The sequence below is a fragment of the Homalodisca vitripennis genome, chromosome 2 (genome assembly GCF_021130785.1).
Source record: "Homalodisca vitripennis isolate AUS2020 chromosome 2, UT_GWSS_2.1, whole genome shotgun sequence".
Taxonomy (NCBI): domain Eukaryota; kingdom Metazoa; phylum Arthropoda; class Insecta; order Hemiptera; family Cicadellidae; genus Homalodisca; species Homalodisca vitripennis.
In genome coordinates, this window is record NC_060208.1 from 104,923,483 (window position 1) to 104,951,063 (window position 27,581).

The window sequence follows — 27,581 nt, forward strand, 5'->3', positions numbered from 1 at the left end:
GCTGTGTTTGGTACTGTGTGGTTGTTACTTTTGAAGAAGGCTGCAGAAGAGACGGGACAGGGATTCCTAAAACACCACTGCTCAGTATGACTATGGTGTCACGTCTCTCCATGCAGACGGTGGTGTTTCTAGCTGTATATCTCTCCTCCACCTGCGCCCGATATCACGGTAACGAAACCTATTATAATGTAAGCTTATAATTTTTGTATCTGTGACAAACACACAACAGTTACTGGAACAGTGTAATGTTCTTTTGTGTAGAAGTGAGGTCTTTAAAAGATTTACTTTGAGTAATAACTATATATAATGAAAACGATTTCATCTTGTATAATTAACAGACTTTATTTATCACGCTGTTATTACAATTAATTGTGTATGATTAATATTTTAAGGAAATTATACCACTATTCAGTATTAGAAGGATTCGAAGGTTGTCAGCCTATATAGAAATATAGTTATAGTGACGCTTTAAGTAATATAAAACATTAATTAAATTTGTATAAACAGCGATAGACTAATTTCATTGGAATACAGATTTAATAAAAAAGTATTTTTTTCGCCGGGATTTGAACCTGGAACTCTCACTTGGCGGGCGAGTATACTCCCAATATATCATAGAGATCTTATTTACTACTCAATTATTTTGTATTTGACTGTTCCTGTCACATATTTGTATAAATATCCAATCTAATATATTATTGGGAAACCAAATAGCTGTCAAACAACTTTTTAAAACATGTTTTTAAATTTTTACAAATGGCAATAATCTAATTTGACATTTTTTCAATAAAGATGGACTCACAAAAAGTACTTGCTCCGCCTGGACTCGAACCCGGGTCTCTCACTTGAAGGCGAGTATGCTAAATCACACCACAGGATTTAGCATACATACAAAATGGACATTACAGAGACGTCCATAGGCAAAAAAATTAAGAATATGTTTAGTTAACTATCCGATATTTTAATTTGTAAATAAAACTCATGTTAGTATTGAGTATGAACCTAATAATTTAAAATACACCTAGTAATTACAAAGTAAAAATGTTTAGCGTAAAAATTATTGTGGAAAAACAAGTGGTTGGCAATAATAATAGTAGGTTATAGTTTGAACCTTTTTTGAAACTGTTATCAGTATGACATAAACAAAGATATGTGCATACCAGGTTAGTGTAAGAGGTATGAATTGTATAGGGCGTTACAAAATTATGAGAAAATATTTTGGAATGTGCATTAATACGTCACTTCTCGATGGGTTTCTTTTAATTTTGCTTTACTTTGTTTAAAAGTAATTTTGAAACTACTAACAATTCGTTCTTTCCTTTCTGAAGAAATTATCCTCTTGATGAGACATGCAAATATGCATAGTTCCAATACGGTAACTTAAGCAGTTTCTGAGTCTTTTTGTTAAACATGTAGACAGACACTTAACGAAGCGAATTAGATCATGATTTTCAGAGGGCTTTATGTTTCTCTTCTTTGGAATCATAACACAACATATTTCCTACATTTTTAAACTCTGTATATCAACTAACACTCGACCAACTCAGAATTTGGCGTTTGGATCTTCTATCATAATACATATCAGTACCTGTAAATGGGTAAACAAATTCTAATTCAATGTTCTACAGTAACATTCTTAGAAAATACTAAATAAACTCTGAAAAGTATTTATTTTTACGCACACGCATATCAAATCTCATAAACTCAACTTCCATAGAAGTTTGGAAATATTGGAAATACTGCAAAAGTTTTGTTATTGGAATATGGTTGCCCTGTTACTCACGCTTATGTATTAAAAAAATAAATGTTTTCTATAAACTTAATTTAAAATTTGTTTTTTGGTAGCATTTTAAGTGGAGAATAAAGTATGTTTGTTTATAACTTTAAACATGTAGTGCATAGTTGATAACATTGTTAGAAGTTAAATCACCATATAACAGTATTCTATTGCCTTGATGAGCAGGGTATAATTTTGAATTTAATAATTAAAAATAGATCCAAACTTGCTCTGAAGTTTGAAATAGTCCCTCCTTGTGTTACTAAAACGTTAGCGTCATTCATTTCGAAATGAACGCTGTTTCTCATACAAGAGTTATAACAACAACATCAAACAATCAAGAGGATCGCGTTACTCGACACAATAAACCGGGTAGCGAGAACTCGGCAACAATAGACCGCGGTCTGGGTACAAACTGTGATGAGGTTATACGCTCCTGGTATTGTCTTCTGTCTGACCATCATGCATTATTATTGCACGAGAAACATTTGCTTTGAAATTAATCTCCGTGTGTGAACAATGTGATATCATCTTTATCAAATGTATAGTCATAAAAGTGCATAAACTGTATTATATATATATATATATATATATATATATATATATATATATATATATATATATATATATATATTAGTTTGTTTATATTTTATGCTAATACTATACAAATAGAGGAACAGATCTAAACTGAAATTTCTATCCTCCGGCAGGCAATACTTTTAATATGGAGATAAAAATACAGCTTGAGAACATATCATTCCTCGGCCAATGAGTCATACTTTTATACATGTAAAAAATGTTCAGTACTTGCCCTGGGGGGCGAAGGGAACTAGAGTAAAGACATTTTGTAGAAACTGGAATGATCTTTAACTTGTTTATATAATTCAAGAGAGTTTATAAAATTCTGTTTATGTCATACATTAAATCACGTCATAAAAAGAAAATTTGCAAGTCAGAAGTAACATGTATTTACACAAAATATATATTATCCGAAGCATTGAACTTTATTTTATTTTAGATAAATTTTGTATTGAAAATCAATCTACTACTTTGCCTACTAAAATTGCTCTTAAATAATCGCGCTTACTAAAAATTTGTGCACAGCTTCACCGAACATTAATTCCAGAGGCCACAACCACCTTTCATAATGTTTTTAACGTACCCCTTCCCACTGAGCCGGAAGGGCTATTAAATCTTAATTATTTTTACATATCACATTTTGTATACTGTGATATTAAGTATCTTAGATAAACGTTTGCGGTTTTGTGCCATTTTTCTTGATTCTTCAGTTTTATCACTATAGTATAAAGTATTTATAGTTCATTATACTTACACCAGTCCCTCGATTTGTGTACACTAACTAAAAACACACATAACCATATTGTCCAATAACAGTGTACTTTTTTAAATAATTTTATTCAAACTGAGTGTTTTTTTTTCCTTTTACTGACGTCTGATAAATGTTTATTATCATGTTAAGAAATACTTTCGGATGCGAGAAACAAGTTTCTTGTATCCTTTCACAATCTTAAACGGTCTTTTTTGCTTTGAAATCGAATTTTTAACCGTTGTGTTCGTAATCAATTTCGATGCACCATCTAAGAATAATTTAAAATTTTAACAAAAGTATCCAGTTTAATAAGTAACCTTTTCTATGAAGTTATTTCTAATGATGAGTGCCATTGTTACCATTATAAGGTTTTTGTATTCCATGTTGACATTACCTTTTTATGAACAATTAGTTACGAATAAATAAAAACGTGGATTGCTAAATGTTATTATTTATATGCATTTAATATGTTTAATGCAATATATTCTACGCATGATGAAAATATAAATTTTAATTTTGTATCTCTTTATGCTAATTGCCAATAAATAATTTGATGAATTGATACTAACCGTGTCAAATGTTTTAATGTCTTAGAGGACAAACGGATATTACTAACACGAAATGAATAACATTAATAATTTATTTTTACAGATTTCCCACAGAAACCCATCCTTAAATTTGCTGACATTACAGACGACTTCAAACCAAGGGATGCAGCTGAAAACAGTAAGTTTGAGCTCAATATTAAATATTAAGGCGTTTCAGTTTGATTTTAATAAAGCTTTCTATGTTTATGGCATTTTTAGAAATTACAGTAGGAATTAATTTGCAAATGTTTACCCTTCCTGAAATCGAACCCATGACGTCTTGCCTACCCTAGTCAGAGTGAAGACCTTCCAGACTTAAAACAAGCATATTTTGTATGATTACTTTGTGATTAGGTGCAACTTATTAAATGAATAAACTGAATGACCCTTAGGAAATAACATTATTACTCTATTAGATAATACGTTAGAAAATGACTTTAAAATCTTGAAATCGTTTGGTTTTATGCCCTTAAAAGTCATTTGAATTCTGTCTGTCGATCTGTCCTCAAGATATCGCCAAAGCGAACGGACCTATAAACTTGAAATGATGCATGATGATCATGAATATCGATAATGGTGTATGTTAATCCATGGAATTTGGCTGAACGTTACTGAATATTTTTACATTTATATTATGGGTAACCAAGATTAAACCGAGAAAATAGTAGAATTAATCAATATTTTAACTAACTGAGTACAAACATAATATTAGATTTACATTGTGACATATTAGCACATGTAGCCTAACTCCCCCTACAAATAGGCCTACACAATATTTTGGTTACTTCGTGTATAGAAATATTATTTAAACACAATCATAACACCCAACTTAAAGAACAAAAAAAAAAAATCATACTATCTCGAAAGATTTCACCCGTAGATAGTAAATTTCACGAGATCTCATATCTACTTAGGCAACATTTCAATGATAGAGCATGCATGCATCTTCGTGTGATTTGGGTGAACATCGCTAAAACCTAAAATTAAGTAGGCTAACACAATTTCTCTTTTGTCTGCCAAGGGAGTGTAAAGATTCTACTCTGTATGATTGTCTGCTTGTAAATTTGTCTACAAGACATATCTGGAATTAAATAAGGTATATACTTGAAATACGCATACACCTTGAGCGAAGACTGTTACACGATACATGGTGTTGCGTATGTATGATTCCATGATTGTTCTTCTCCTTCTCAGACAGCTTGTTCTATGATACTTGGTAATATCTTATATTAATACGATCTATTCTCTACAACTTCTCATAAGATACCTCCTGATGGCCTTTTCAAGAATTGAATTATCACATCATATAAAATAAAATCAATTAGAGACAGCAAGGAATCGTGTTCTATAATATCAAATTCTTCATAAAATATCAAAGGCTGCAATCATTAATCACTGTTAAAATCAGTAGCGTTGCGTAATCTCCTGTGTAAAAAATTGTAATAGTTTGGTGAGTCCGGATTGGAAAGTAGTCTCTGCCTGATGACGTACAATGAATGAAACTCTAGGTAACGCGTTGTCAATGATTAACGCACTTTGGTTATATATTACACTTCTTACTGTAATTGCCAAGATAAATTTATATTCTTAACCAGAACACAAGATCTAACATTAAAATCTCAAAATAACTTTGTATTTTGTGTTCTTGATGTAGCAGAAATTATCAATTTCGATGCCACTTTTAGGCACGTTCCAATGAAAGAATATTTTTATGATTTACATGTATCTTTTAGCAAATGTCCAAAAACCCTATGCAAAACAACTAATGCAGCGCAAATTGGTGCATGCATTCAATAACTTACGTTTGTTGTAAGCTACAAACACTTGAAAATTGTCAAGATGATTTTTACAACACAGAAGTAAAATTTACAGACTAAAATAATAACAACTAATTCAAGACCAGGTTAATTTATGTAAGGAATACATCATCAGGAGAAAGATACTATATCAATTGTTGTAAAAACATAAAACGTGGCGATAACAATATTGGGGAAACTCATCTGCCAGTGGTCAGAGGTAGGACTGATGGGAGGAATGTAAAATAAAAATTCATAAGTTGTTGCCATAAAATTTGCTTCAATAACGTGAGTCTTTCCGGAAAATTGGTAGGTTCGATGAAGTAAAGACTTGGTGAACAAATGTATACCTGCTCAACATCTTTCTTTTTGTTTGATATCTTACAATATAGTTTATGCTAAAAAAATTAAAAAACCATATGCCTGGTTTTGTTTATTAGCTGCAAGCTATTGGCAGAGCCAAAGTATGGCAGCGTTGCAGCGGCACCTGGAGACATCCCTGCGCACCGGTCCTGCCAAGAATGTGATCCTGTTCCTGGGGGACGGTATGTCTATCGCTACCGTTACTGCGGCCAGGATATACCTCGGACAGCTAAACAACCAATCTGGTGAGGAGTACCAACTTTCCTTCGAACAGTTTCCCTTCACTGGTCTCTCCAAGGTACATATGCATTTTATAGTATCTTTAGGATATGAATTATGTATAATTATATACAAGTAAACTTAAACGTTTTGGGTAATACTAGTTTCCATTAAAGAGGGTGTAGTACACATTTTATTACAATTTTTGAAAAAATTCTATGTATGATATAATATTTGTATTATGAATCTCCAAAAAGATAAAAATTAAAAATGTCTTACATTTATATTATACTAGCTGTATCCCGCGGCTTCGCACGCTTTGCCCATGTATGTGCACTTCTGGTTCAAGTGAATTATATTTCCAGAGCCGATGTCGAGTTTGCCTTGTTGCCACGATCAAGAAAATCTGTGTATGTTTATAGCCATCATACACTTACATGTAATTTATTATAAAGTGGTCTAACACTCAAACTTTAAGTTTAATCAGAAATTTATCTTCAAGACAAATATACATCATAACTTCAATATAGTGTTTGGTTATTTAGTATACATAACTGTCTCGTAATTGCAGTTTTTGGTGTGCAGGTGCTTTGAAAACTTGTATATTTTGCAGCACTGCCTGGTGGCGAATTACATCAATCGGCATAGTATATAAACCTTCTCTGTGGAAAAATACATGCACATACAAATTTTCATAATGGTCGGTTAAATAGTTTACGATTCCATAAAGGACAAACACACAAACATTCATTTTTATATATATAGATTATTATAGTAATATCGTAATTTAGCGAAACTTTTATTCCTATCACTTATACCAATCAGTTTGAAGTTTTAGTGGCAGTAATATATTTAACTGTATATTTTGCAATATATAGTGAGTGTGTCACACGACTACGAAAATCCCTTTAGGATTTTGTATCTAAATGGATGTTGTATATATGTAAAGGTTTAATGAGATATATAAGCCTATGCTATGTGCAACTTGCATCTAAAATACTAAATAAGCATATACCAGGTCTCGAGTAGAAATTTTCCAATCTTCTTATCGTGTTCCCGGCTATGTTTAAAGCATGTAGTCTACCCTACTGTTCTGTACTCCAGACTTACTGTGTCGACTCGCAAGTGGCGGACTCAGCATGCTCGGGGACAGCGTACTTGACCGGCGTGAAGAACAACATCCAGACCCTCGGGGTGACTGCTGACGTCACCAGCAAGGATTGGAGAGCCATGCAGAATCCTGCGTTCCACACTCATTCCATTATAGAGTGGGCACAAGAAGCCGGCAAAGGAACAGGCATCGTCACTACCTGTAAGGTAACTGATGCTTCTCCAGCAGCCGGCTACGCACACTCTGCCTACAGGTAACAAAATGTCCGTTACAGTGGAGTATAGCTGGGTTGTTTCATTACCGATATATTTAAATATATTTATATTTAGTTTTCAGAGAAAATATCCGTTTTGAGGTATTTAACGTAACAACATAATTTGCGGGTATATATTTTCCAATCAGGCATTTTATCTTATGGAGGGATATTAAATAAGACACTGCAATCACCGTTGAATATACGGCATTTATAAACTTACTAATAGGACAATTTTATTTTGATTAGGAATTATCTTACAGTCCTTACTAATAAAACAAAATAAGTTCTAATATTGTACATTGTTTTTATATCTTTAAATATTCTAGAAAACAAGAGCTAATTTGTGTTATTTGTACTAGATAAGCTCGTAACCTAATTTTCCAACAAATCAATATACACATTTTCCTTTACCTTAATCATAAGCCACGTTAGTTTTGGTGAGAGCGTATCAAATGGGTTAAAAGTACACACAATTTTGTTTTCTGAGGACGGGAAAATCTTATATACCGATCAACTCCAACCTGAAGGTTATTATTGTACCGATCAAACAATAATAATAGTCATTTCAGCGTCTGATAACGAGATACAGAGAATAGAAGTAGCCACTTGCTCGGTTTTATGTACTTTGCTGACGCTGATTTAACTGTAGTTGTTATGTATGTCTATTGGTTTCGTCTCGAGCTAAGCAGTATGCAATATAAAATATTTATTGTTAGATATTTGTAACACTTTTATATCCACATAACCACCAAAAACTATCGCGTCTGACGTTATATACATTTGTAAAAAAATTACTATACTGGTTTTACAAATAAGTAAATTGGTGCTTATACAATTCAAATTTTTTTTAAGTACTGGATTATACGTTTTTAACTATGTGTTGATTAATGTCAATAAAGTATTAACGAATTATTTTGCAAACAGTATCTGAAAACATAATTAAAATAACATTTGCAATCAGAAACTGATATTATAAATACAAATGTACTGTCGTTTTCGAATGTGATTCTAGTATTATTAAGGGTGAAATATACTTTATTGCATTTTAATCTTGTTTTTTCTTGAATTGGGTATGCTCTAATCAGTTAAAATTATAAATATTTTTGGTGGCATATCCAATAGTAAAATAATATAAAAACAGAATATTTCATCAAATTCCGTACAGAATATTTACAAATTAATACAAATACAACTAATTTAAAATACTCAATGCTATATGATTATTTAAATTATTTTTAAATTGTACATACAGTTTTTCAGAATTACATTCAATGCTATTATCTTGAATAACTCCGAGTAACATAGTAGAATATTTTATCAAATAATACATTTATGAAATTTACAGATATTGGCAGAATGACCAAGACATTCTTAAGGACGTCCCTGGTGCCAAAGGAGTGCAGGATATCGCTTCTCAGTTGATAGAAAATAATCCTGGAAAAGGAATTAAGGTCATTTAATAAGGACCAGTACTTTAGTTCTCATATTTAAATGTAATGAGAGGAAACATATTCTTCTATTTCAACATTACGGTACAAAACTCTTACTAAAATATGGTTCTAACCTTTTAAGAATAAGCGTTTGATTTAAAAATAAACCGTAAGACTAATAAGATATTAAAAACCATAAATGACGTTAATTGTTTTGAAATATCAATCAGTAAAGAAACAAGAAATACGGTTATGAAAAACGTATTAAAAAATATGATCTGCATTATTGTGTGTAACCTGCGGTTACAAATAGTAATGCCGATATGTAATTTTATACAATAATTCGCCTCGACATCGTGTCCCTTCAGGACTAGAAGACTTATTGCTGGCCAAATACTTATTTATTAGTTCGAAAAATAGTTAATTCTATGTGATGTGTATGTGTATATTATATACATATACATAAATAATTTAAATGGTATTAACAAAAATGTAAGAAGCACATAATTAGCTTACACGTAATTGGCTTAGAGAAATATTTTAATATCTAATTAGTGATTTCGTAGATAGACTTTGGGTTCATCTCTAAAGTCTACCCATAGTTCTACCCCATGAATGCCTATGAACCCTCCCATGGTACTTACTACAAAACTAATATTTAAGTTTAATCTATATAAATAAAACAAAGTTCGGTTAGTTACACCATTTATAACCCATAAATAGCTGTACCGATTATAATGATTTCTTATTTGTTGGGTTTATCTCCACATTCAATAGCAGAATAACTATAGAAATTCACAGAAAAATAGGAAAAGAAAATTATTTTTATCTATTAGTATATATGGAAAGACCTTGAAGCACATAACTAGCTTACACCTAATTGGCTTAGAGAAATATTTTAATATCTAATTAGTGATTTCGTAGATAGACTTTGGGTTCATCTCTAAAGTCTACCCATAGTTGTACCCCATGAATGCCTATGAACCCTCCTATGGTACTTACTACAAAACTAATATTTAAGTTTAATCTATATAAATAAAACAAAGTTCGGTTAGTTACACCATTTATAACCCATAAATAGCTGTACCGATTATAATGATTTCTTATTTGTTGGGTTTATCTCCACATTCAATAGCAGAATAACTATAGAAATTCACAGAAAAATAGGAAAAGAAAATTATTTTTATCTATTAGTATATATGGAAAGACCTTGTAACTATTCTAACTATTTTGTATACACATTGTTGATTGGCAGAAAAACTACATGTTTAATTAATTTAATCACTATTTTCAATTTGTTTACATTTATAGTTCTGAAAGTATAGATTAAGCTTGATATTAACAAAACTTCTTATTTCAACCTTTTCTGCAACCACTGTTGAGCACAAAGTAAGAAAATATCCAGATCAGAAAATTAAAAGTTTTAGAAAAATATACTTATTTTAATAAATATTAGACATGCAATTTTTGGTCATAATGCGATGTGGATAACTAGAGACAGATTAAAATTTAATATTTACCATACATTTTAAGACTTATAAAACCCTTCTTATTTGTCTTTTGACACAAGTAGGATGCAATTTTTGGTCATATTGCGATGTGGATAACTAGAGACAAATAAAAATTTAATATTTACCATACATTTTAAGACTTATAAACCCTTTTTAGTTGTCTTTTGACAGAAGTAGGCTTTTCAGACTTGTGTATGTATGTTTTTTTTCTTGATCGGGAAGCAATGCAAAATCAACACAAAAAAACTAAAACTGGAGTAAATTAAATTTTCCCTAAATAAATTGCCCTAAAATTGCCCTCTTTGACAAATTTTCTTGAATTATGGAAATAAGGGAAACTCAAAATTGGTGTCTGAAATTGTCTGCGAAGCCGCGGGTAACAGCTAGTTGGAAATATTTTGGATGATACTCAACAAAAATTATTGACTGTCGAGTATATACTTTAACGGAAAAGTTTTATATTACTACAGAAAACTGTTTAACTGAATTACAATTTATTTCAAAGTGTATTTGTATTGTTAACTAGTATTAACAAGTAAGTCTATCCTATAACGAGGATCTTTGTTTTTATTATTTCTATTGTAAATTTGTAAATTATTTTTTCAAAATTGTTTCGTTAATTTAGCTAGCTATTTTAGGTTATAAAATGTATAACCGTTTGTAAATAAACAAATATAATACATAGTATAATAAAATTACTATCACGAAATTGGGGGCTGCTCGTGTTTAATTTTTGTCACAAAGTCGACGTGTATTATATGGATTAAAAAAAAACTATCATGTTTTGTAATAATATAATTAGTAGTGAATACATAAATGATAATAATAATAAATGAATACTGTGAACAGGTCATCCTTGGAGGTGGACGTGGGAACTTTATCCCGCAGGAGAATCAGGATGAATACAGCAACAATGGCCTACGGGGAGACGGCAAGGACCTGATCAAAGTATGGAAGTCGCAGAAGGAAGTAGCTAATGTCAGCACATCCTACATCACAAACCGAGATCAGCTTTTGGATTTAGATGTCAATACCACTGACTACCTTTTAGGTAGGCTAAGTATATGATAGCAACCTGTACTGATCGTATTGTAATCATCTCTTAGCTCATCAATAATAATAATGTTTTGTATATTAGGATTGTTCCACCACGGACATATGGACTACCACCTCCATGCTGACTCATCTCTTCAGCCCACTCTGGCAGAGATGACGACCTTGGCTATCAAGATGATGCAGAAGGAAGAAAACGGATACTTCCTGTTCATAGAAGGTGGTCGAATCGATCACGGACATCACGAAAACAGAGCTCACTTAGCCCTGGACGAGACTGTTGAGTTCGACAAAGCTATCGAGGTACACGGAGCGTTTATTAGTATTTAGTACTTTTACGATAAATAATTGTTTTCTTATACTATGAAAAATTGGATTCTAGGACCTAGGTAATATTCGTTAATAATCAATGTAACAAAATGAAATTATGCGTATTACTTAGCATTACATGTACCCCCATGTACGTGTTTCATAATGAAACTCGCTACAAAAAACGTAAAATTCCCCATTCTATAGTCCAATGTTTGTATTCGATCCATAGGTTAGGTGTTTCTTTTGAGTGGCCAAACAGAAAGTGTTGTTCTTTTCTATTGGTTGGCGAGCTGGTTAACCCGTTTCCAATAGTTTTCACCGGACTGTTCAAAAATAATTTGAGTTTTCGCGTGGCTGTCCAATGTTTATGAAGGTGAAAACTGTTCTTGGTTGATAATCTTACTTTGTATTAAAACGAACACATCGCACTCCCAGCATTAACTCTATTTCTTCAAATTGTCCAACTATTAGGAGGGGAGGAGATAAACCCAAAGGCGTCTGCAACTTAACTATCTTTCTCAGATCACTTTAACTCTCACTACACTTACTAGCAATATCTCTTTAAATTAAGGAAATTGCTTCATTCACTGCTATAATAGGCTGTCTCTTTAGTGGGGTGAATGTTGTTTATAGCAAAAACAAAGAAACAAATCGAAAAGGATGTTTCGCAAAATGAGCGAAAACTAGTAAGTACGGAAATGAAATGCGAATATAGCATAGCGGTTGTTGACTTTAGTTAGAACATCTCATAGGAGAAATAGAACGGTGTCTCCAACCAAAAATATCAATATTTTCTTATTGCAAACCTGAAAATGCAGTTTAATTGCATTATTTCACAATCGTAATATTTATTTTTTTCAGATAGCACTCAACATGACAAGCCAGGAAGATACCTTAATAGTTGTAACTGCTGACCATTCTCACACTATGACAATAAATGGGTACCCACGTAGAGGTAGTGACATATTTACTACCCTGATGACAACTATGGATAACCTGACGTACTCTACATTGTCGTATGCTAACGGGCCCAACAACCATCGCTTCGAGCTCAACAGCCACGAGCAACACGATATTTCCACTGATCCCAGAGGTAGGCGTTCAAAATATGAGCGTAGGAATTAAATATTGTGTCTTACACAAGACGATGTAACATTTTCATATATTATGATGAATAAACAATTTCAATAAACGCGTAACAATGGAGCATAAATCGTTTGTGTGTCGTGTAACAAATGTATAAGTATTCATTATCATTATTCACATCCTTCACTATTGAAAAAACGTTTTTTGAATCGATAATTAAATAATATTTAATGATTTATGTACTATATACTATATAGAGAATCGTTCTTGTTTTAAACAGCTGATTACTAACACACACGGTTTTTCTCATGCAGGTTTTCTCACGTCCATTAACCAACGTAGTATCAGCTGATTAGTTATATTTATCTAAATTAAAACTAATATTGACCATCATACGTCCACAACCACAGCTTAGAGATTAGTACTATACGGAAGTCGAAGTCCATCCCACTTGTTCCCTTGGGAAGTCAAGTGTAATTATAAGAATTTTAAAACATAATATGGGGTTCCCAAGGAAAAGCCAAAAAGTATATTTAATATTAGGCATTTTATTCACATATCAAACTCACGCAGCCCTGACATTATCAGGATTTTCTGATTACACAGCGTCGAAATATTGCTAAAACAATTCAAATCCTGAAAAATTTTATTTTAATTTTGTATTTTCGGGAGTTTGAGACTTGTATTTTGACTTCACTGAGAAGAGTTATCTTCAGTCAATGAATGTCAGACCAATGGTTACTAGTCAACACCAACAAATGTTTGGAGTAAGTTAAATGATAAGCGAAGTATTTTCCAAATTGCATCAAATTATCTGTGGAAACAAACAATGAGACAAAAAATATTTTTGGTATTTAAACCCTAGACCAAAAGATTTCTTCTGGTAAAAATAATAATAGAAAAAAGGTATTGTTACTTGTGAGTCTGCCTCTGATGTGTTTCTTTATGTTCGTTTTTAAGACTCTGCTCTATTTCAAGAGTTAAGAAATATAAATTAACTTGTTTCGGTAGTTATGTACATTGCATTAAGTTAAAAAACATGAAATTGTCCACTCTTCTACTGCTTGATAACTTTGAGTTGTTAGTAACCGATTCCTGTTGTTACTTTATTACAGAGGACCCGGACTACACGTTCCCCACGATACACCTGCTCAACTACGAGACACACGACGGGCAGGACGTGGGAGTGTACGCGCGAGGACCGTCCGCTCATCTCCTCGTCGGTAACTACGAGCAGTCGCTCATCCCCCACGTGATGGGCTACGCGGCCAGGATTGGTCCCGCTGCTGCGATAGCTCCTAAAGTAGAAACTCTCTTAACCTCATCCTCATATAGCGTCACACCAACACTAATATTAGTTCTATTTTCAGTTATAATTCTTGTAAAACTTTGATCCACCAAGTGAACGTAGTTATTTTACCGTTATTTCACTATAACCATTCCAGTCTTTCATGTCCTGTACTTACAAGGTTATTCCATCTGTGAATGTACCTCATTCAAATTAAAAGTTATTTATTTTTCATATTTCTTTAAAACTGTTTGGTTTTTACTTTATTTTTTGCCTTGTGGAATGATTACTTATGTTTTAATAATACAATGGAACTATTTCTCAGCCTTTAACTCAATTTTAATACATGTTATGTTTAATAATCTATAAACAAAAATACTGAAATACACTGCTTAAATAATATCTTTCATATATTTTTGATAAACCAAAATTTATAAAAATGTATTCAGCACACTCAGTGAATTTTTTGCTATTACGAAAAATAGAAATAGTGCTATCGTGAAACCATATTTGCATAGCACAAAATAGAGATATTGCATAGCATGTTGTAACGATTAAAAAACAAACAAAAAGAACATGTAGTATCAATGTGTCTTAAATTCGACACAACTTAAATTTATTAAATGTTTTAAACAGAACAGGAACTATCTAAATATAATAAAGATCTTGTATTATTTAGTAAACTCATCTGCGTAGTAATTCTTACAAAATGTTTGCCATTTGGAAAGGGAATATTGATTTTAAGATCAAAATCAAAATACTGTAAGTACAATTTAATAAAAGTAAAAATAGTTCAAAAAAATTACCTTCAAACAAAGAAAAAATAGTTCATTACAAAAAGTAGATAATCAATGATTTGTTATTTTATGATGAAATATAGTTTGGGAGTAAATAACAACTATAAAACACGAATATTTAATGTCTTAAACGATATCCTCTGTTTAGTATACGAAGCTTGTAAATATTTCATAAGCTAAAGATTATTAAAATTGTAATTGTTATTATAAACAGTATTTGTTTATAATAACAAGAGTTTATACTTATATTTTAATATGTTTTTATAATTTAGTTAAAAGAAAACAATCAAACATTTATAACGTAAAACTGTATTTATTTTTAACAGTGTAATTTATCCTTAAATGTACTGCACTGAGTATTATATTTAAAAATATTTCCTCACACACAGATTGTGAACTGGACTGCGGTGGTAGACTGAGGTGGAAGAGAAGCTAAAGTGCTTAGCATTCCTGTGCATGAGTACTCTGAAGTACATCATAATATTATCACTGTATGTAAGAGATTGTCAACTGGACTGCGGTGGTAGACTGAGGTGGAAGAGAAGCTAAAGTGCTTAGCATTCCTGTGCGTGAGTACTCTGAAGTACATCATAATATTATCACTGTATGTAAGAGATTGTCAACTGGACTGCGGCGGTAGACTGAGGTGCCAGACATGTGGAAGTACTTAGCATTCCTGTGTGTGAGTACTCTGAAGTACATCATAATATTATCACTGTATGTAAGAGATTGTCAACTGGACTGCGGCGGTAGACTGAGGTGCCAGACATGTGGAAGTACTTAGCATTCCTGTGTGTGAGTACTCTGAAGTACATCATAATATTATCACTGTATGTAAGAGATTGTCAACTGGACTGCGGCGGTAGACTGAGGTGCCAGACATGTGGAAGTACTTAGAATTCCTGTGTATGAGTACTCTGAAGTACGTCATAAATTTATGAATACATGTAAGAGTGGAATATATACTTTCAAGTAGACTGCAGCGAGAGCGTAAGGTGGTAGAGAAGCTGAAGTGCTTGGCATTCACATGTATAAGTTCTCTACAGTATATCATAATCCTATAACTGCTTGTAAGGATTGTCAACTAGACAGCAGCTTGAGACTATGCTGGCAAAGAAGCTGAAGGGCTTAATTTTCCTGTGTATGAGCGGAAATTTTTATCGTCCAATGTCTCGAAGACATCGTAATCAGCAAATGATTTTTTTTAAATAACATTACCAGTCTATGTTTAGTAGATGCAGCAAGGTAGAACTTTTCCTTATCCATAATTTCCTGTTTCCTTTTGTTATGTTCTCCGAATAGGTTTGGTAATTAAGGAAAGGTTTCCTATTTAGTCTCATAGCCATAATTATATGAAATGTTGCTTAACACATTGAAGCAGTAGGTGTGGTAAAGAAAAGCACACACAAACCACATGTAGTAATTACCCAATTAATTCTCATCAATAATTGATAACGAATTAATTAAAAGTTTAGATGAAACGAATCCCAAACAATAATTATGACAAGTAAATTAGCCAAGGGTTATCCGATTACAAATCCCGAGTTTAATCAAACTTATGCCTTTAATATTACAGGCTGAGTATACTTAAGGCTGTAATAAAATGACTATTTCATTCTATTATCTGTATTTTAATTATGTTTCATGAGTTAATCTATTCCCGTGCCACTTGAAACTGTAATATTTAACTGCGGTGTAATCGACTCTGAGTTAGGCCACTACGCTGAGACCTCACCATGCTTCTCAAACTGCTGCTTCTATCATGCTTCGTGTCTTTCACGCCTGCTCGATACCATGGTAATACTACTTTCAAAGTATAAATATTTAAATATGATAACGCTATAATAAGGAATACTAATATAATATACGTAAATTTAGTAGTAACATATTTTGCCAATTTTTACAAAACATGTCTTTCGATTATAATGTGCTCAAAATTGCAAACAATAAATGGTTTATGATAGAATCATAGATTTTTAACATATTTTAATTCATAATAGATGGCTAATACCACAGACAATTATCATTACAGGTTCATATAACAATTTCCCGTGAGGTGTTTAAAATAATAACAGTATTCTGTGTAAAAGCAAGTATTAAATATGTAGCTATGTTTAAATATGCTTAAGACAAATACTGAATGTATTCCTGGTTGTGTAAATATCATATTTCAAATAAAGTTGTAGTTTCTGATAGTTTATTATATTCATATTGCACTAATTATCTAAAAGTTAAATTATACTAAGGTTCGTAAAAATAAAATAGAACACTTTAAAACTGTGGACATTACCAACGGCTTCCGGGCGCGACACATGCAGTTGAAATAATTAATCAATGTATGATAGATTTTATTATACCTTAATACAAGCTTATATTAGATTATTCACTTAGAATCAAGTATGGATCATGTAAACTAGGAGATATACAGATAAAAAAATTAGATTCACACTTTTTATCGTAGATGCAGGCTTGTGTTATCAATTTAAAAAGGCATTTCTCCCGGCATGTTTTATCCGAAACACTCAATATATGACTGTACTTAGCTCTTTACCTGTAATTTAGATTTCATGATCCATAATATTTCATTAACCAATTCCTAACAACAATGCACTGGAAAACTTTAAATGGTTGAAATTTTATACATCAAAATCGTTTCAACATAATTATGTTTGTAAAAACGTTGAAAGTGTATTCTTTCCACTCTTGGTTCCTGAGTATGAACGGCTTTGTGGAAAATTTCCTCCATTAAAGCACGACATCTGGTACATATAAATAACCTATAAAAATAGACAAATGTTGCGAACCAGAGACTAGATCTAATACGAAACTGCGCTTATCATAAGTACTCCCGAGTGATACGTACTTTTCTCGTCATATCAGAGTTAAATATATTCTAAAATTCAGCCATTGTTATAATTATTACTATCCAATTAAGAATATACCTATATACCTCTCTGTATCTTTATAATATTTTTAATATTTATATGAAAAATTGTATTATATAGAATTTGATTTCTTGCATATCATTAAGAGATTGCTTTATTTACTCTGTAGTGCTACTTCATAAAGAGGATTCGAGGGTTGCTTCTAAAATAACCATACAAGTAAGAGAAATGATAGCAGTGGTGTGTATCAAAATATAATTACTTGCACTTTGTATCATATCCTGGAGGAATCCAAATAAAATGTTTAAAATACTGGATTGTTATTCTTAGTTCTATGGTTTAATTGTTTTAAGTCAAGTAATTATAAAAACAGGAAAGTAACAAAACACATAATGTGCTTAAAGTATTCGGTAAATTTACAGCTATTTCGTTGGAACACCTCGTCTGGATGTACATAACTCGACTATGTTCATAATACCAGTATACTTATGTCACAAGACATAATCAACAGAGCTACTCAAACAAAGAGTTGTCAGAGTGTGCTGTAAAATAGCCTGACTGTTTTTTTTTTTTTTTAGCTAAGACCTTTATGGGGAATGTTTAGGGAATGTCTGAGGATGAATGTTTTTAGACTGTTTGTAAATATAATAACTAAATATTAAATATATTAAATAGATAAAATAAAATAGATAAATATTATACAATCATAACATTTCAACAGCCAATACATTTATTTAAAAATATGGCTCTAGAAAACAAGGCCAAATATCGCGAATTTATTATGCCACCAATATTGCGACGCAAATTAGAATGAATTATAATTTTTCTAACAGCTCAAAAGTCTGTTAAACTCACATTCATAATTTAGAATTCGCAGAAAATGTTATTACTTAATCCGAATATGGTAATAACCTAAAAACCCTTGTATCATCACTGTTTTAGGACCTGAGATGGTTTAAAAAATTAGGCCACCATTCAAGAATTACAATATTACGTATAAATTGGTATTACATATAAAATAAATTTCTATGTTCTGTAATAATTTAACATATGTAATTCACCATGGATACGAGACTATACTTTAGTTCCTACAATATATGAGCTTAGAACGTCCTTAGAATTCCAGTGTGAAACATTTACATGTTTTCTTTGTGCAGATATCAAACATTACAACTAAAACTCTCTTAAAACATTGTATTCTTAACTAACCACAAAATTGTCCACAAAAAAAGTTAAATTGCCACAGAATTAAAAAAATGTGCTAGGAGATTATGGATACAGTCTTGTAACATATATATAATTCTTATCCGCAACACCGGCATGTGATAGATTAAGCAACTGTAATACAATCATATCAGTTAAACCAGGAGCAAATGTTGTGTTCCTTGTAATCATGTTACCATAATGCAAGAAAAGTCCACGATGGTCTACTGTTGGTACTAGTAGCAGTCATTGTATTAAGTGTAAAAGTATTATGTTGCCATCATACACCCTTTACTAATTATAAGAGAAACAAATTACTCCTCGCTTAACTGAGGTAGTATTGTATTACTATTGCTGTAATAAATCACCTACCTGTGTTAGGGACAAAAGGAGGTATGTTTTTGATACAAGTTTGTACCTTGAATCCCCGACCATTGTTTCTGAAACCTGAGACACGAATTCATTGTTATGTAGGCTTGCGAAAACATTAGTGTTTATATTATGACAAATGTTATAGCAATAATTATGGAAAAAGACTCTGATAACTTTTTACTGTAAATGAAGAAGGGTAATTTGTAATAATATTCTTGCTTACTTATTTATAATCAGTTTTTAGTAGTTGAAGTATCAATAATTGTTGGGAAAATGTGTTCTGAGAGAGTAATAAATAGAATAAATGTTCAAATACATGACTTCTACATTTTTTGAATTTGTAAGTAAAGATTAGATTATATTATAAATTATCACAATTCATTGACATCACGATACGTTTGGTTAATTAACGATAAAAAACTACAATATCTATAAGCATTACTTATTAATTTATTAATCTTATTTTTCAGACTTTCCTGCTCATGATAATTTAGATTTGGTCGCTGCATCTAATGATCCTATGGCAAGGGTGAATGCTGCAGAATATAGTAAGTTTTAATTTATATTGCAAATAAGAGATAATACATTATAGGTATTGTAAAAGGAGTAACAATGAAATGATCCTATGAAAAGAATAAATGTTGCAGAATATAGCAATTTTATTAGTTATAACACTCTATACGTACTGTAATGAGTGACTTATCAAATGACATGGCTAATGCCATAGATTATAGTAATTGTTACATACTATGTAAATTAAACACAAATATGATAATACCGCTAAGAAAAAGTCATAGAAAAAACAGGCTATAAATCAACTGCGTTCACTTCTTGTAGGCGCAAAACCAAGATAAGTCGATTTTCATGTACCACTGAAAGTGGTGTTGAATAGTCGAAAGTTGAGGGGCTAGACAGAAGAAAAGCTTTGTACACTTTACCGTTAACGGTAAAATTGTTAAGAAAACCAACAAAATTAAGAAGAATGTATAAAAGTTGAAACTGCTGCTGAAATTAAATTGTCTATGTACTGCTTGGGATGCACTGTCAAAAACTGATTACGTATGAGTACAGTTTAACTTAATGATGGGCAAGAAGTGGGAAACAACTAAGAACAAGGATTTTTCATTCCTGTATAAGACAGTAGTATTATGGGTATTGTGATACTATTGTTAAATTACTTGAAAAATATTTGTTCTGCGCATTAATTAAAAATAAATATAGTTTAATTTTGTGACAGCTGCGAGCTACTGGCACAGCCAAAGTATTGCGGCATTACAGCGGCACCTGGAGACACCCCTGCTCACCGGTCCTGCCAAGAACGTGATCCTGTTCCTGGGGGACGGTATGTCTATCGCTACCGTTACCGCGGCCAGGATATACCTCGGACAGCTGAATAATCGACCTGGGGAAGAGCAGCAGCTGTCCTTTGAAAAGTTTCCCTTCACTGGCTTATCTAAGGTGTGATCAACGTTAATGTCAGACATTTTGTCAGTGATTTAGACGAGAAATGTCAGACATCTAGGTATAAAAAAAAGTAAAGAATGTCTTATTTTACCAGGCGAAGTTAGGGCTAAGAAGCCCTCTCTAACACTTAACCTGGGCTTACAGGTATACCTGTAGTTTCTAAGACATAAAATAAGCACTTATGGATAATCTTAGTGAAATAATGTGCATCAACAGATGAATAATTCTACTTTGGCTCTAGATTGTCACTTTTGCTTGATATAATAATAATGTTGACTAATTTCTTCAAGTAATCAATTACGCCCAATCACGCCAGACATTAAAATTTGTAAGTTCATTATTTAACACTAAGCACGTGGACCCAGTGAAAGTACTTCAGATCACTAAGTATAGAGCCGCAGTAAAAGTGTTAACTACTATTATGAAATGGTACATAACACATGATTTCATGTGTCTAATTATGAGATATGACAATGGACAGTTATTTTACAGTAGTTTCTTAACTTTTTATTACATTGTATATTTTATTCGTATTAACGCACAAGATTGTATTAATTGAGTAACTAAACAAATGTGTTAAAATTTAGTACTGGAATGAATATAATATAACCGTGTATTGCCAGACCTACTGTGTTGACTCTCAAGTGGCAGACTCTGCGTGCTCCGGGACCGCGTATTTGACCGGGGTGAAGAACAACATAAGGACCTTAGGTGTCACTGCAGATGTTGGCTACAAGGATTGGAAAGCCATGCAGAACCAAAAATTCCACACCCATTCCATCCTTCAGTGGGCACAAGACGCGGGAAAGGGAACAGGCATCGTCACCACCTGTAGAGTAACAGACGCTTCTCCAGCAGCCGGCTACTCACACACTGCGTACAGGCAAGGCATCTAGTGCTATATATATATATATATATATATATATATATATATATATATATATATATATATATATATATATATATATATATAATTTTTCAATAAACATTGAATCACAAAAAGTACTTGCTCCGCCGGGACTCGAACCCGGATCTTACACTTGCCGGGTGAATGTGCTACCATTACACCACAGAGGCTTTACTTTTTACGAATCAATTATATTTTATTTTATCTGCCACATATGCGTTTAAATAACTAAACTAACATATAAACTAAAATGTATATATATATATATATATATATATATATATATATATATATATATATAACTTTTTTGTGATTCAATTTTTAAAGAAAACTGTGTGTGTGTGTGTGTGTGTGTGTGTGTGTGTTAAGTGCTGAAATTATCAATACATATTGCAAATTGTCTATGTACTATTTTTGTCCGTAAATCTTTATTTTTTACAATAGTTGTTCCTCACCATGATTGATGTATTGCTAAATTTTCATATTAGTATGTCCATTGTGTTTGCTTGCTTAATTACTGGCAATGTTTACATATCTGTTATTTTCTCGAAGTTACCCAAAAATATTCATTTCAAAAATGTATTTTTAAAGGTATATATTCACTAATTCAAACAGTTGTGAACAAAACCACAAAAAACCTTTACCGTAGAAAATTTGTTTTAAAATGTTATTATATATTTTTTTATCATCCTGACATCTAGCTGAAAGTGGTGTGAGTTCTGTCGCACGATGAAGCCCGCATGACCATTGAAGGTTATATAATCAAATGAACTAGGAAATAAAAGGTAATAGTGGCAAAATATCTTCAATGAACCCTAGATTAATTTATATTAAAATATTTTACTGTTTAATAATTAATTATTGATATTCTATTTTAAAATTTAATTATTTAAATATTCTCTATTCCTAGGTATTGGCAAACTGATCTGGATATCAAAAGAGACTATCCGAATGCCACAGGAGTACAAGATATCGCTCAGCAACTTATAAAAAACAATCCAGGACAAAACCTTAAGGTATTACTATCAAGAATATACTTATTATATAAAGCTATAGTCATACAAATTAAGATATAGAGTAAAGAAAAATATTGGTTGTTAAAGAAAATCGTAAAAACATTAATTTATTTCATGTTTAATTTGATTTTAATGTATTTCAAGCCGATTATTTGACATGCATTGACCACAATGCTGTAAAAATTAGTTTTATCAATTATTTGTTGAACAAAAATTGTTTTTATTTGTTTGGCCATGTCCCTTACTGTTGAAAAACTAATTTAGGGCTAATAGAACGAAATTAGTTTATGTTATGTCAGTGGATTTATCAAGCTTAAAACTTCACATGCAATAACAAATCTCAAAGCTTATTTGTTCATCGATGTTCTCTGTTCATATTTTACTATATTATGTGTTATTCATATTACTGCAGAATTGGGCACAGCGTTTTCTCTTATAAATATCAAACTTTGAACAACTGATACGATTTCCACCATTATTTATGTTATAAAATAAAGCATATATTGAATCGAAGCAATCTTTAAAACATCTGACATAGTGAACTCATAAATCGATTCCCAGATAAAGATAATAATTTAATTAAACTTTACCAGACGCTGAATCCCTGGAATTGAAACGTTTAGTTAAATGACTAGTCGGGAAAGCATTGTTATTGGTCGGAACATATACAAATTTGGTAAGGGCATATATTGCTTTTATGTTAACCTAAGTTAAAAATGAACAAGTTTATAAACAAGTGAGGCACGGCATCTGATGAAAAAAATTCCAACAACGTTAACCTAGAAAATTTGTTATTTAAGTGAATTTAAAAAATTTTACGTATTACATTTTTGGTACCTAATCGTATACTCTTTGACTTGTGCCATGATAATGACATCGTATATTGATTCCATTTATATATTTCTTCTATACTTATATACTTCTATACTTGTAAGACTCCATGTGGAGAAAGATATGAGGTAGGTATTAATATCAAGCAACTAATCCTGTTTGGAGTTCAGGTTATTCTTGGAGGAGGCAGGACTTATTTTATACCCCAAGAGCTACAGGACAGCTATGGCAACAGCGGAGAGAGGGGTGATGGACAAAACTTGATACATACCTGGAAGACACTGAAAGAATCCAAAAATGTAACCACTTCCTACATCTCGAATAGAGACCAACTGTTGAATTTAGACGTGAGCTCGACTGATTACGTTCTTGGTGAGTTTCATAGCATACTGGATGATGTATATTTTTAATTTTGTGTCAGCCAATATTTATATTAATCATGTATGATCACTATTATAATGATAGTTGAATATCATTTTTCTCTCACACAGGTCTCTTCCACAAAGGACACATGGACTATCATGTCAATGCTGACCCCAGTCAGCAGCCTACCCTAACAGAGATGACGTCACTGGCCATTCGGATGATGCAAAAGGAAGAAAACGGCTATTTCCTCTTTATAGAAGGAGGTAGAATCGACCACGGACATCACGAGAACAAAGCCCACATCGCTCTGGACGAGACTGTTGAATTCCACAAGGCTATCGAGGTATTCGCATTATTAATTACACTGTTTAGTACTTTTAATGTGTAAGTACAGTATGTGTGTAGCATGTTTTGTATAATTTAGATGGCTGTCAACATGACCAGTGAGGACGACACTCTGATAGTAGTAACTGCAGACCATGCTCACACCATGACCCTAAACGGATATCCACTCAGAGGCAGCAACATCTTCACTACTGTACAGAACACAAGGGATAATCTGACCTACTCTACACTAGCGTACGCTAACGGTCCGAACACTCACCGCTTCGACCTGCCTAGCCACTCTCAGCATGACATCAGAAATGATTCCAGAGGTAACTGATGACTGATACTTCTTTTACTTTTTAATCTTTCCTATCTCAAAAGTCATTACATTTAATTTTTAATGTAAAAAACAAAATGGTTAAGTAGAATTATCTGAAAATAACATTTCAGTAGTGGTATAAATATACTTATCGAAAGTTACTACCTACTGAAATTTGCTTACAATTTGTAAGATTGGCTAATTTTGTAAAACTACTAATTATGATTTTTTATATCGACTAAAACATAAGACTTTTAAACAGTTTTAATTATTAGTCCTCAATTGTCAAAAAGCTTCACTCAATAACAGCTATAGCTATTTACCACTTTAATAATAAGATAAAAATTATCTCAATATTGCAAGGTATGTTTAATTTTAAAACATGTTATTCGTCATTCACTGGAGTAGGGGATTCAGAACCGGTTAAATTTGTATTTTAAATTAATGTACTTTAATGTAAATTGGTGGTAGCAATAACAGACTTTCGACATTATTACGTTTGTATTCACTTTATTTTTAGAAAACGTCAACTACACATTCCCCACTATCAGCTTGCTATCATCAGAGACACACGACGGGCAGGATGTGGGAGTGTACGCGCGAGGACCGTCCGCTCATCTCCTCGTCGGTAACTACGAGCAGTCGCTCATCCCCCACGTGATGGGCTACGCGGCCAGGATTGGTCCCGCTGCTGAAGCCCTAGTAGCCTCGTCGAGCCTGGATGTAACCTCCCTAACATCGTGGGTACTGCTGTGGACGATGGCGATCTTTATCAGTCTTGGCATATAAACTTTTTTTGAGTTTTTTCTTATACAATGTGAGCCATTCAATAATTTACCATTCTTAAAGTTGATTTGAAAATCGTAATTTCAGCTAATTTACCACAAGGAATGAAATTTAAACATATCTCTATTGCTTCTTGTTAGTTTTTAAGCTAATCAAATTTGTAAAGTAATTTAATTAAATGGTTTTTTTCGTACAAATTCTACACATAACGTAGCTATGATTAAAAGGGTTGATTCAATGTAAATATTGAGTTTAACTCCAGTTCATCTAGGATTCATCCAGTAATGCAGCGTCTGGGATGTGACGCTGTTACTGACTCGACTCCTGAAATCTGGAGGTATGTTCATCTGAGAAGATCCAAAGTCGGTGACGAAAAAGGTCACTATGAACTACTTACATAGTTGATACTGAATATAGAATATTATTAAAAAAAAGAATGTGATAGTTCATAAATTTTACAACTGCATGTTCTGACAATAAAATTTTATAATGTTACAAGGATGTAGAGTAAAATTAAAATATTGTTACTAATACTACTACTATTACTCTTTGTGTATAAATGTAGGTACTAACGTGAACGCAACAAAGAATATTATAAGCAAGAAATTAAAATATTTTAATTCAACGAATCAACAATTCCACTGCAAGAACTTGTTGGACATCCAATAAATATCAACTTATAAGACAGATTGCACTCTGGTCACGGCATAATGTTACTGAGTGCCGATTTCTGGATATATTGAGAATATTGATACTTTTCATTGCTACATCTTGCTCTCATAATTTGTGTTTGAGATCCTGCTTGTGTTTTTAGTGTTAGGAATGTTTCAAGGAATAGCACAATTTTTGAACACTTGTAAACATTTTCACAATGGTCATACCCTGAAAAATGCCATTATTTTTTAAATTGTATTTGCACTATAATATATAAATTACAATTATTATTCTCAAGATAAAGAAAGTTTTAAACTGAAAAATCTTGTCCGTCTGAAGACATTCAGCCAGACCGAAGGTGTAGAGTACCTTAGCAATACTATGTAGAACCTGCCATAACTTTCCATTTCGTATTCTCGGCAACACGATGAGGTTTTAGTTATTTTCGTGTTGTATTTATTTCGACATTACAGACAATAAAGAGCTCCGTCAGGTTCTTTCAGCAGAAGTACAGCGTAATCTAAACGAGGTGGTTCCAATATCTCATCAGGTGCACAATTGATATACAATAGACAATAGCTGTAGTAAGTGTAACCAATTTTATAGTTAAAACTTTAATAAACACTTGAAGTATTCAGATTTTAAAATGAAAAATTAATGCCATTTGTACTAAACTAATTGTACGTAATATTGAAATTGTTGTATTAGCTTAAATTTGTTAAAGTAAATTAAATGAGTACAATAACAATAAATAAAACTTCTTTAAATAAAGAAATGACGAAAAGATATATTAAGGGACAATACAGTATTGATTTTCTCTTGTAAACGTGATTTATTTATTTTTATTTTACGTATAATATTACAAAATTTGTATTTGTATTATATTTAATCTGATACGAAACCCAATTTCCAAAATTAAAATAAAAGGAAAAACATGTTTGTGTGGTTCATTACAATAGAGGAGCTACACGGCGACCTACTGCCCTGACTAGTGGGTTATATTATCGGTAGCGGCTGCAATATCGGCAATTACTGATATAATTGAGTAACTAGAACCCCAACCCAGACTAAATCACCGGCGCCGTGCCACGTCATAATACAGGTACTTCCAGTAGCGTATCAAGAACTGAAATTTGGGGGCATAAGCCTATAATAATATTACATTAATGTTTGAAAAAGCGATCGGCCTCATAATCTTTGTAATACTACGTATCATATTTCTTCCTACATTGATAGAAAATATTGATTGAATTAGTTAGAAATCTTTAAATATAACTAAGTTACCTATTGTTACATATGTCAAAAAGAAAAGTTTCTGCCGACGTCCATGTCACATCTCGTTTTCTCTACCGTCCATCTATGTTAATATTAGAACAATTTGAACCCCAAAAGTGTAAAGATCCTATAATACAAATAAGTACCATAATAACATATATTAGGTTAGTTATTTACCTGAAGAAGATATCACATTGCAGATCTCAAAACGTGGTGTTACTGATTTTTGGTATCACGAAAGAAGGCAAATGTCCTGAAAA

The 27,581-nt window shown here is 32.1% G+C and overlaps 2 protein-coding genes across 2 annotated transcripts; both read left to right on the forward strand.

Annotated features, from left to right (window-relative positions):
- On the forward strand, window positions 1-14,369 carry LOC124354499 (membrane-bound alkaline phosphatase-like). Its single transcript, XM_046805008.1, has 9 exons — window positions 1-168; window positions 3,759-3,833; window positions 5,931-6,151; window positions 7,177-7,436; window positions 8,785-8,890; window positions 11,230-11,431; window positions 11,519-11,736; window positions 12,607-12,838; window positions 13,947-14,369. Exons 1-9 carry the CDS (start codon window positions 87-89, stop codon window positions 14,222-14,224), a joined length of 1,674 nt encoding a protein of 557 aa, XP_046660964.1. The 5' UTR covers window positions 1-86; the 3' UTR covers window positions 14,225-14,369.
- A 151-nt stretch (window positions 14,370-14,520) lies between these two features.
- Window positions 14,521-25,587, forward strand: LOC124355752 (membrane-bound alkaline phosphatase-like). Its single transcript, XM_046806909.1, has 9 exons — window positions 14,521-16,713; window positions 19,847-19,924; window positions 20,614-20,834; window positions 21,464-21,723; window positions 22,658-22,763; window positions 23,765-23,966; window positions 24,086-24,303; window positions 24,385-24,616; window positions 25,127-25,587. The coding sequence occupies exons 1-9, from the start codon at window positions 16,653-16,655 to the stop codon at window positions 25,393-25,395; spliced, it is 1,647 nt and encodes a 548-aa protein (XP_046662865.1). The 5' UTR covers window positions 14,521-16,652; the 3' UTR covers window positions 25,396-25,587.
- The last annotated feature ends 1,994 nt before the right edge of the window (window positions 25,588-27,581 follow it).